This window comes from Ixodes scapularis, unplaced genomic scaffold, assembly GCF_016920785.2.
Source record: "Ixodes scapularis isolate PalLabHiFi unplaced genomic scaffold, ASM1692078v2 PGA_scaffold4__175_contigs__length_147842914, whole genome shotgun sequence".
In the NCBI taxonomy this organism is placed as follows: Eukaryota; Metazoa; Arthropoda; class Arachnida; order Ixodida; family Ixodidae; genus Ixodes; species Ixodes scapularis.
The window spans coordinates 90,584,356-90,596,818 of NW_024609879.1; the positions used below are offsets into that span (position 1 = coordinate 90,584,356).

General features: G+C 45.9%; 1 protein-coding gene across 1 annotated transcript; it reads left to right on the top strand.

The window, feature by feature from the left end:
- The first annotated feature begins 2,352 nt into the window (after positions 1 to 2,352).
- LOC120850875 (zinc finger and SCAN domain-containing protein 22-like) lies at positions 2,353 to 6,958 on the top strand. The gene is made up of 2 exons (XM_040223561.2): positions 2,353 to 4,253; positions 5,682 to 6,958. The coding sequence occupies exons 1-2, from the start codon at positions 4,175 to 4,177 to the stop codon at positions 6,221 to 6,223; spliced, it is 621 nt and encodes a 206-aa protein (XP_040079495.1). The 5' UTR covers positions 2,353 to 4,174; the 3' UTR covers positions 6,224 to 6,958.
- Positions 6,959 to 12,463: the final 5,505 nt, after the last annotated feature.

The window sequence follows — 12,463 nt, forward strand, 5'->3', positions numbered from 1 at the left end:
ATCTTTTGCCATCACAGGTTAGTTCAAGTCACTGCAAAGTGCCAAGGGGAGTTTAAAGAAAATAAAAGATGGAGTTTTTTATATATCGACGCCCAATCTTGCCACATTTTGAGAAATCAGCCGAATTTCCAAGTTGATAACAAAAATATGTTTAAGGGTGGGCATATTATCTTTATATATTCGTAAAGAATATTTAAATACGCGCATTTTGATATGTTTTGTGAAGTATTATGAAAGATGGTTTATTTGCAAAAAAATTGTGAATATGTCTCTAAAACGCGTTTTTGTGCCATGTTTGATATTTTTGTTTGCATTGAAATATTTTATGGATATTTTTAATTTTTATGTATGTGTTGTATAACCTTAGTAAAACCTATTGAAAAAGGTATGGTGCCGTGAAAGGTTCGATAAGGAAATGACGACTGTGCAAAGTAGCATTGTGAAATCTTCTCAATTTCCACGCCTCAAGCTTCTCTATTTTATATCTCAGCGAAAAAAATTGTTACGGCGTTCATATATAGCTGAATGTTCCTCCCAAAAACATGGCTTTCATATATATTTTTAACAAAAATATCTAAAATATGACCCGGACCATCATTGCATGAATTGACGTGGAATCACCCTTTGCTGAACACCGCCCCCCCCCCCCCCCCCCTTTTTAAAACCCGATTAGAGGTTTTCGTACATTTATATGTGTAAACTGTATAACCCCTCTATGTACGTCGGACCAATTTAATAGTGTCTCCAACTTTTGTTTTATTATGTCAAAATGTCTGGAGGTAGAGTCTTATTTCTAAAACTGTCAAACAACATTCGCCATATCTGTGTTTGCTTTATTGTTTGCTGAAGTCGAGGCAGGATCGCACGTTTCTGACTGCGTGACCGCTCGTTCTTAGAACACTTGCGACTACTTATGACCGGCGTCACAGCGGCCGGTCATCAGCAGTCGCAAAACAGTTCACAGCCACTCCAGTCGTAAGCCGTCGAAAATGTGTGAACTGCCAAAATTGGCTCCTTTATGGCAGTTCTTTCACAATGGACCTACCAAAACTCTCTGCAGACATGTTTGAACTGCACACATCTGTGCGAAGCCGTTTCACACATATGTGTGCGCTTCAAACAGGTTGGTAGACTGTTTTAGTAGGCCCAATATGAGAGACCTATCGCGCGAGAAGGAAGAAACGCGCCTCAGACGGTGTCTACAGACTGCCTTTTGCTTGGTGTACGAGCAGTCTGACAGGGACTTATGGGTCGAGCCAAGAAAACGTCAGCAGATGATTAGTCTGCTAACGTAAGTGAACAACAGAATTCGTCTGCCACGAAGCGTCATTCGCAGACAAAAAGAAATCAAGAAAATACTTTCACGTCTTTCGTTAACGGACCGGAATAAGGACAGCCGTCTGCTAAAATCTCAATGCCGCGACGAAGTGATACGGGACGCAAGCTGAAACCACAAAGGCCAGTTGACACTCTTGTGACCGAGTAAGACTGAGAGAGACCATACTGGTTTTTAAGCCTCTTGCGATCTCTTAGGACCAGCTCCGCTGCAGCGCATCCGGTCCCAAGACGTCGCAAGAGGCTTAAAAACCGGTCTGGTCTCTCTCGGTCTTACTCGGTCGCAAGTGTGTGGACGGGCCTTTACTCGGTCGCATATATGTGAACGGCGCTTAAGGGTCTGCTACTTCCCGTTCAATGCGATCGACAACAAGAGCTCCCTCTGTAGATCTGAAGCTGTGCTGCCGTACAGAGCTCAAATTCTCCTATGAATGAGTGCTCACCGAAAAGAAATGGACAAGCGGAGCGCGTGACCTCGCCAGAGTAACTGCGCATGCTCAGCCTTACGAGTATATACGGTGAAATGTCTCCGCCATTTAGTTATTCCTGGAATCTCTGGTGTAACTGTACATTCGCGAGGCGTCCGCCATTCAGTTATTCCTGAAATATCTGGTGTAACTGTATATTCGCGAGGCCAAACGCTGGGCTGATCCATTTTGTTTTGTTGAGTACACTCGGGACAAGTACAATATTGACCTCGAGACCCCCGTCACCATATGTGTGTTAGTGAAAAGCGAGCGAACTAAAAATTTATCATTGATCGATAAACTCTCGCCCAGCAAAACGTTTCGACGTCACGTGCAATCAGTACCCGAGAATGCTTTTGGTCTCACCAGACACCCAACTCCAACCCCTAAAACTGGTTTTGAAAAGAGAGACGCTATCCCGTAGCCCAGCTGGCAAAACAGGGCTGAACAAATTTTGTATTACGCGCCTTGTTCCAGCCTGTACCATACCGTCAGGGTCGGGAGGGGGCGGGGGGGGGGGGGGAGGGGGGGGGGGAGGGGGGGGGGCGGCGTTACAGAGGAGGGGGGCAGGTGTCAAAGATGCATAAGCAGAACCACGAATGAACTAAGCAAGGATCTGAAAGGTGTTAAGCTGTGGCGGTCTTGAAGAATGAGCCGTCTTTAATGGGGGCGATGAAGAGGGGAAGGCCACTATAAGCAGGTTGTGAGTAGGGAGCAATAGGAACAACATATTTACTTTGCAATAGGGAATGAAAACTTCATACTGGTGTTTAATGGTGATGAATTTATACTGGTGATCAATTAACCAAATGATAACGTTTTGTCATCAACTCCTGGATGATCTAAAGGAATCTTTGCCCCTGCGGGTTTTAGAGAAACCCGTTAACGTGAACCAAGTATATCAGCTCAAACCCATTCTTCATACGTGAGCCCGGCCTATGACCATTTTCGGTAAGAAGCGAGGCTGACTGATTGATCTACTGCACATTTTTTTATCTATGATAGCATCGGTCCTGTGGATGTTGCAGTAGGGACGGAACCGGCACGAATTGTCCGTCTACCATGCGGTTAGACATGTTTATAGAATAAAACATGTCCTAAAAATTGAGATGGTCGGTGATATTTGGGAAAATATTCACTCTTGGAAATGATATAGTCATATGAGTCTTTATTTTTCGTGTCCTTCAGATCGAAAATTGTCGCAGGTACTCCCGAACTGATGGACGGTGCCGTTATCTATGTCCCATTTAATCTGGAAAGTGGCATTCAATTCCTTATTTGGTTAAACTGCACTGCAAATGCGCGTTTTCAAGTTTGTTTCCTTTTTTTCTCGTCTCTGTGTCGCAATTCGTAATCATTTACTGTGCAGTTTAATCAAATAATGAATAATCACCTTGACCAATTCCGACTACTGGTACCCTTCAGTTTTAGTTTTGCTACGCGAATGCGATGATATTTTAGGGTAAATGTCGTCACTTTGTGTTGGCGACTGTTTATTAACCCACATTCTTCTAAACCTTGCAGGCAGAAGTATCCCGAAATCATCTTAACTGGAACGGAAGTGGGGGCTAGGAAAGAGGGCCAGCCACCAACCAGTCAACCTTTGGCAGTGCCAGAGTTTTGTGCTACCTTTTCTTAGATGAATGAGACCGACAAGTCGGATCAGATAGGGAATGACCACAGCTCATCCAACTACATGCTACATTTCCATCCCCTTCCCTACTTTTGTCCGCCGCGCACCATGTTTGTTCTGCTGACGTGTAATTCTCAAGACCTATAGCGGTGTTATACCGTACAGTTGTTGTTTTTGTAGCATGCCTGCATTTTTTCAGCACTAGAGAGCAGGAGCGCTGTAACTAAGCCACGCTCCTTTCTCGTACCCAGTTGTGTCTTCCTCGATTAGTGTTGGACTGTATTGACGGAATCAAAGTAAAACCTTTGAAGCACGTTCTTCAAAGTAAAACCTTTGAAGAACGTGCTTAATAGATGAATGTCCGCTTTTATGTTTCATTCACGTACATGTTTTACAATCGTCTTTTTCGTTATGTTCAATATCCAGTTATGATGCGCTTGATTGTTCGTGATATGATTATTTTGCCTTTTGAATTACACCGCAATATGAAAGTAAACCCCTGACTTTCTCTACTTCATCTGCACGACGAGTCTCTGTTTGCTTGTTTCTTGACTTTGTTCTGGTATGGCTTCTGTGTTGGTGTAGTATAAATTAAAAAAAGAAACTAAAGAAAATTTTATTTTCACTTTTAAGAGAACTTTCCCTCGCAGCATTGGACTACGAATGGCAGAGACTGGACTGCGAGAACAGGGGATCGGAGCCCTTCCAAGGAGCCGATTTGCAGAGGCAACCATTGAAGATGGACCAGGAGGGGAGGACGGACGGCGGTGCGACTTCTTCCCCCAATCTTACGGTGCCCACAGAACTAACAACACCAGGTACGAGAAGACGCACTAGGGACAATACTCATCCAGCCTCGCACCCTCTTAGCACACCCTCGCAGATTCATGAACAGTCCCACACGAATAGAAAACCTTTTGTATGCTAGGTTTTCCAGAAGGTGGAAAAGGTGAGAAGTCTTATGAGGTACACAAGGTTTCCCCCCGTTGAAACTTCATTAGGTTTTAATTAGCGGCCTGTAACAAGCACACAAATATACCACAACGAAATTCGCAGTTTTTTTTTCTCGAGAGGCAGGAAAGGAAGAGGAGATAAATGGATTTTATCTCAAAGTCCGAGAACTGCAACTCAGGTGAAAGTAAACAAACAAGCTGGGCCCTACTGAAGGAATATTCAGACTGAGCACTTGAAGTTTCAAGGTCAACACCTTATTTGATATTAGAGAAATGTGCCGTGTGAGTTGTTTCTTTATATTACAAAATTGTGTTCTTAGTTGAGATTTATCAAGTAGCTCTCACCAATGATACAAATTATTTTTGACGCAATAATATTTCTGTCGCGTAAGTTTAACTTCAAACGGGAGTATATCTACATCAATCCCGTTTCGAAGTGGGTCATTATTGTAAGCATATTTTCATTTTGCTATGGTAAACAACGATTATTTTGCGTGCCTTTTTATTGCTATCTTATGTAACCTATTAACCTGTGGGTGTGTGGAAGACGCTTCCAGCGTTACTTAATAAACAGTCGTTATCATTATGAACGTCAACACGAATCACCCACCACTCCGTACCGACAGCGTTATACAGTGGCGGCCGCAGTGGCTTGAGTTCGCTTCCGAACTTGGTTAGCAGAAAGCGCAAGCCACCACAGCTGCCGCCCCGTGGGGCTGCTAGACACGAGTCTTTAACAATCCCTTTACAAGCATCCCGACCAGGGTGTAAGATAGACAGTGGGGAGACGGCCCAGGGAAACCTACCGCAGCGCCGTGACCGGATTGTGTACTCGTCTGCTTGCGGGTACTCCCGATTTGCGACAGATGGCGCTGCGGCGAGAAGAAAAACTTTGGAATCGAATTTGCACGGAACTCTATGGGAGTGTGCGCAAAATAAACTGAGAGCACGACAGTCCTCCTCTGAAAATACACGAGAAACCTTCTCCGTCAGTTTAACCGGTCGCCACCGTTCGCCCACCTGCAGTGAGAGTTCGCGGTGGCGCCACAGAGAAAGAGAAAACCGAGGGGGACACAATCCGGTCGCTCATTTGGCTCTCTTTTCACCACCTGTCTATCTTACGCCCTGATCCCGACTGAAGCTTCTTAGCATTTTAAACGAATGAATACCTACTTTAGACCGCATCGGCATAACATAGATATTCAGGACCATGTTCATGTAGGTACTCAAACTCTCGTTCAGAGCAATAAAAACAGCTCTTACCTTTCTCGCTTTGTTTTGTCATCCCAACAGACTGGAACGAAGAATACTACGGCGACAAAGTGGATATCTTTGGCCGTGACAGCGACAGATGTGGCACCGCTCGCCAAACCAACGGGTCGGACCCACAGAAGCCGCAAACGCACCGACAACAGGACAAGCGCCCGTGCCGCTTCTGTCCTTACTCCACCTCTTCCGCAACGGCTGTCTCCATCCACGAGAGGACTCACACTGGCGAGAGGCCCTTCAGTTGCGGCGTCTGCAAGAAAACGTTCACGAGTAAGACTAACTTGACAGCTCACGTTAGAATTCACACCGGAGAGAAGCCGTTCAAGTGCAACACGTGCAGCAGGGCGTTTAGTCATAAATGGAGCCTGGCGAATCACGAAAGAATTCACACCGGAGAGAAGCCGTTCAAGTGCAACACGTGCAGCAGGGCGTTTACTATGAAATGCACCTTGGCGGAACACGGGAGGACTCATACTGGAGAGAAGCCGTACAGGTGCGAGACCTGCAGTAGAGCGTTCGCGGCTTATAGCAGTTTACACACTCATCGGAAGATACATCGCAAGTGATCGAAACCCTCACGTGAACTATAGCTGTGGAGGTAATTTAAACGAAATACTCAAGCTCCGACGTGTGTTTATTTCATTTGGGGATACACCTGCAGGGGTTCTACTTGCGAGCGGTGTAGGTTTCGCATTGTTTTAAATATTTCAGCCTGTTATTTATTGTGTAATGACAGATAAAAATGTAAATATACCTTAGAAAAGACGGCAACGTTTCTTTTTGTGCACAAAAAGTGTATGCAAAAAGTACTGGAAGCACAGTATCTTTTTTTGTAATTTAGAGTCATTAATCACATGCTGCACCAGGAGTCTCTGAATTGTCTGTTGGGTCGTTTATCTTGCTTACAAACGGCCTACTCATATCCAAAAATACTAAATAATAAAATAACTGAGGTCTTTCAAGAGCAACAATCTTAAGTTAATGTAGAAGTTAAAAAGTATAAGAAGAACAGAGTGAAGTGGAAGGGGCCAGCACAAATTCAGTATATGAAAATAAAGTATATTGAAAACTACTTAACACATTAAGCTGGAAACTAATGCTTGGCGCATAGGACTGGAACAGCATATGCAATACTCAAAGAATTAGGAATGCAATGTTATTTCCTATCACATATTTCTTAATTATCTTAGACCTTTTTTTACCGGATTGAGTTTTTGAATTTTGATGACATCATTCAATGTGTGGTTGCAACATGAAATACTTCTATTGGAAAGTAAACATATTCGACAGAAATCTGCCTGGTTGGGTGAGAGTTAAAGTCTGAAAATATATCTCCAACCAAAAAATGAAAAGGCAACCCGACTTTTCAAAACCAACACGGTTTCTTCTTCAGGGGTGACTGAAGGCGCGCGGACACAGCAGCAGCTCCCAACCTCTTCGTCTTCAAAAAAGAAAGAAAAGAAAAGAAAGAAAGAGAAAAGAAAAGATTAAAAAAGAGAAGTTAGGAAATTGGAAAAATTGTAAAATAACTTGTTAGTTAAGAAGATGGTCATCTCTTCAGCTTTCCCGTCAGGTCACGGAGGCCATGTGCGTACACAGAGGGCAGAGCGCCCAGCGACCTGTTTAGGTTTCCTGGGGTGTGCTGGATGTGCCACGATTCCAAGAAAAGTCTTCTTCGAAAATTGGGCTCTGTGTCCACCACGTGCGCGTTCGCAAAGTCAATGCGATGGTCTAGGGTATCGCAATGTTCGGCGATGGCACTGCGCTCACTGTCAAACTTCCGCACGTCGTTCTTGTGTTGGCGGATACGCTCGGGAAAGTTCGTCTCGCCGATGTAGGTTGCGGGGCACTCTGCGCAAGGAATGGTGTAAACCACGCCCTGTGCTTTTTCCTTTGGTGGACGGTCTTTCGGTCTTGGCATAAACCTTCCCAGTGTGGAGGTGGGCTTGTGGGCCACCAGAATACCTTGCTTTCCCAGTACTCTTGCGAGCGCTTCGCTGGTTCCCTTTACGTAGGGAACACTTATGCGCGCGACTCGATGGGGCTGCCGTTCTTCTACTGGCATCTGGTTTTGTCTGGCGAGACCTTGCCGTCGGGCGATGCGCTCAATAAAGCTGCTAGAGTAACCATTTTTCTTTAGGTCTTCAATTATGGTCTTCTTCTCCTTCTTTCTATCGGTTTCCGACGAGCAGACGGTCGTTGCCCTACGGAGCAGGGTCGAAACCACTGAGGCCTTATGACTCGTTGGATGGTTGGAGACAAAATCGAGGTAGCGTCCGGTGTGTGTTGGTTTTCGGTACATCGCAAACGTCAGATCTTGTCCTCGTCGGTTCACCAGCACATCAAGGAACGGCAGGGTGCCATCCGTCTCATATTCTACGGTAAATTTAATGACCGGCTCGATAGAGTTGAGGTGCGCCAAAAAATTATTCACGTCCCGTTCCTTGAGAATGCAGAAGCAATCATCTACATAGCGCATGAATACTTTGGGGCTGTTGGGAAAAGACCTCAGCGCTTTTTGCTCGATTGCCTCCATCGTGAGGTTCGCCGTTGTGACCGAGATGGCCGCACCCATTGCAGTGCCACTGACCTGTCTGAAAAGCTCCCCTTTGAAGGTGAAGTATGTGCTGCCGAGACAAAACTCGAGCAGACGGCACAGCTCCTCCACAGTGAGGTTGGTTCTTGTGGTCAAGGAGCTGTCTTTTTCGAGGGCTTCGCGGGCTGCAGCAACTGCAAGGGGAACTGGGACACTGGTGAAGAGGGACACCACGTCGAAAGACACCATGGTGTCACCATCGCTGAGATGTATTTGCGAGGCGCGTTCCACGAAGTGGCCAGCATTTTCTACATGGGTCGACGTGTTTCCGACAAGGGGAGCCAAAGTCCGGTGAAGATAACTGGATAGCGCCCGAAGCGGTGACGTTGTAAAGTCCACAATGGGTCGTAGAGGCACGTTGGGTTTGTGGATCTTTGGAAGGCCGTAAAAACCTGGAGCGGAGCCATTCCTGCAAATAAGTTGCAAGTAAAGGCTCTTTGACTGAGGGTATTTCTTGAAAATCTCTGCCAGGATTTTGTTCAAGTTCCTCTGAACCTGTGGCGTCGGATCTTTCTTGAGCTTTACATAAGCATGGCTTCCAAGAAGATCCCGTACCTTTTCCTCGTATACCTCCCAATCCAGGACGACGGTCGACTTCCCTTTGTCAGCCGGCAGAAGCACAATCTCCGCATCTTCACGAAGTTTCCGAAGCGCTGTAACTTCTTCGGCCGGCAGGTTGAGTCGTTGCCGTTGTGGGAGCTTGGAAAGGATGCCCACCGCTTTAAGCCGCACTCCATCCCGGATGCTAGGGTCTAAGCGCATAATTCCGTCCTCCACAGCCGCGACCATTTTTGGAAGAGGCGGCCGTTGCGTGGTCATGTTGAATCCGTGGCCTTTTGCCAAGACCGCAATCTCGCATGGCGAGAGCTGTCGAGAGGAGAGGTTCTTGACAAAGTTTGTGTTATTGGTGCCTCGACTTGAACGGTCCGATCTCGTTAGCCTTGAAATCTTCTCTTTCTGAGAAGTCCGTCGTTTATCCAAAGCAGTAGAGGCGACACTTGTGGCAAAAGCCTGCAAAGCCGGGAACACGTCCGGGATGCGGTGCTCGAGTTGCCGGCGTGCGTCGAAGAGGTCCAGTTCTTTTCTTCTTAGCGTGGCCTGGCAATCGTGAATTCTGGCCCTTACCAATCGTTTCTCTGCCTGCGCCACGATCTTGTGCCCTTCCTCTGTGTGGACAAGGTGCTTGAGACGGAGGCTCAAACAGGTCAGTGGCACTGCAATGGGTGCGGCCATCTCGGTCACAACGGCGAACCTCACGATGGAGGCAATCGAGCAAAAAGCGCTGAGGTCTTTTCCCAACAGCCCCAAAGTATTCATGCGCTATGTAGATGATTGCTTCTGCATTCTCAAGGAACGGGACGTGAATAATTTTTTGGCGCACCTCAACTCTATCGAGCCGGTCATTAAATTTACCGTAGAATATGAGACGGATGGCACCCTGCCGTTCCTTGATGTGCTGGTGAACCGACGAGGACAAGATCTGACGTTTGCGATGTACCGAAAACCAACACACACCGGACGCTACCTCGATTTTGTCTCCAACCATCCAACGAGTCATAAGGCCTCAGTGGTTTCGACCCTGCTCCGTAGGGCAACGACCGTCTGCTCGTCGGAAACCGATAGAAAGAAGGAGAAGAAGACCATAATTGAAGACCTAAAGAAAAATGGTTACTCTAGCAGCTTTATTGAGCGCATCGCCCGACGGCAAGGTCTCGCCAGACAAAACCAGATGCCAGTAGAAGAACGACAGCCCCATCGAGTCGCGCGCATAAGCGTTCCCTACGTAAAGGGAACCAGCGAAGCGCTCGCAAGAGTACTGGGAAAGCAAGGTATTCTGGTGGCCCACAAGCCCACCTCCACACTGGGAAGGTTTATGCCAAGACCGAAAGACCGTCCACCAAAGGAAAAAGCACAGGGCGTGGTTTACACCATTCCTTGCGCAGAGTGCCCCGCAACCTACATCGGCGAGGCGAACTTTCCCGAGCGTATCCGCCAACACAAGAACGACGTGCGGAAGTTTGACAGTAAGCGCAGTGCCATCGCCGAACATTGCGATACCCTAGACCATCGCATTGACTTTGCGAACGCGCACGTGGTGGACACAGAGCCCAATTTTCGAAGAAGACTTTTCTTGGAATCTTGGCACATCCAGCACACCCCAGGAAACCTAAACAGGTCGCTGGGCGCTCTGCCCTCTGTGTACGCACATGGCCTCCGTGACCTGACGGGAAAGCTGAAGAGATGACCATCTTCTTAACTAACAAGTTATTTTACAATTTTTCCAATTTCCTAACTTCTCTTTTTTAATCTTTTCTTTTCTCTTTCTTTCTTTTCTTTTCTTTCTTTTTTGAAGACGAAGAGGTTGGGAGCTGCTGCTGTGTCCGCGCGCCTTCGGTCACCCCTGAAGAAGAAACCGTGTTAGTTTTGAAACGTCGGGTTGCCTTTTCATTTTTTGGTTGGAGAAATACTTCTATGTACGTCTTTCTTTTGTATAATTTTGTCATTTCGTTTTTTTTTTCTAGCTTGATGAAAGTTGCTCTTGATCATTTAGGTTATTCATACTTTTAGTGCATTTCCTTTGGTATTCATCGAGTTTCGCTTGGATTCAACTGGCCTTTATTTATTTGAATTTCCTCTTATAGTAGATAGATCATAAATATTTGTGTCACTAAGGGCAAAATTGACTCCATTGTGTATATTCATGTATGTAAACGCTGTACAGGCATAGTACATCTAAATATGTTTTAATCTACACTGACTGAACAGTGGTTGTCAATATTTTCTGATGCGGCACAGTTGCTGCGGGTGGATTTAAATTTCCAAGAGTATAAAATATTTGTTTTGACATATACAGGGTGTTTTCGGAAAAACGGGCAAAATCGAAGCATCACAAAGAAAAAAAGGTTGATGCCGTAGTGGTCTGTGTAAAAAAACAAAAGAATTAGAGGTTAATATACTTGCGTAATTAATACATTTTGAGTACTTGAATTGTTAATTATGAATTTCAAAGGCATGGTTTTAATTAGAATTTCGCTCAGCATCATCGAAAACTACTAAGTATACCCACGTTATAATGGTGTAAGGCACGTGCAGCACTTTACGGCGTTCCGAGAAAAGGCCCGATTCTGACGCGATTCTGACTTTCGGTTTCTTATCGGGAGCAAATCCGCGAGGGAAAACCCGCCTCTCGTGTCTAATGGTGACCCGAAGGAAAAATCCATCAATGTAACCCTGTTTGGCAGTCAATATTTTCTAGTGGGCCGCTGACTGTGCCTGACTGTGCGTCAAGCATGTCTGTTTGGCCAACAAGTTACTCTGACCGACAGTCAAACTCCAGTCAGACTCCACTTGTCGGCTTTCTGATGGTTTCCTGGTGGCAGTCGGCCGCCGCGAAATGCGATCAAGATGTCTTGATGGCGATTCTGATTGTACATCGATTGTCTCTGACTGTACGTCAAAAAGCTTTGACGTCCAGACAGACGTACGGTCAAAGGACGTAAAGTTCGTTCGGATACCACTAACCTACTGAAAAAAATTTATATGAATTTTTTTTCTGATATGTTTATTGGAAACCTTTTTCATGTTAGAACTTATTAGTTCGTACCAGTTTCATATGCCGCATATCAGTTACACTAGGCTAGGTGGCGCTAGGTACCGCCCAATTCATGTGCTACAAAAATATATTTATTTACTCACACCACCATGCAGATACATTACGAATACCACTAGTATCAGTTGAACAAACACATTGAGTGCATACACATACACGGCTCAACAAACCTGAATACAACAGCACACCCAATAACTACTTTGGAGCAGTCAGTCCAACGAGGTAGAGGGGCTTAGAGTCATAAACCAGAAGTTCGGAAGTGGCACCCCCCCGGTTGCCGCCATGTTTTACGCAAATGTGACGACTCGTCACGTGACCTCACAAGAGCCGTGACGTCGCAGGTAAGATGGCAGCTCCCAGAGCTGGTGGATGGGACCTTGTTTGGTGCGCGGCAGCCGTGATGTGCAGCGGCTTTCCGACAATATTGTGCTTTTTCATGCTCGCTGACAAAGGTATAATGTGAAAGTATGAAGGAATGAGACTTTATACCCTTTTTGCGCAAGATCGCTCTGGATCATCTGGATATTAACAACTGTGAAACAGCATCAGCCGTATCGCCGTACCGGTGCTCGGATTCGGGATCTGTTCAAGGATCGATAG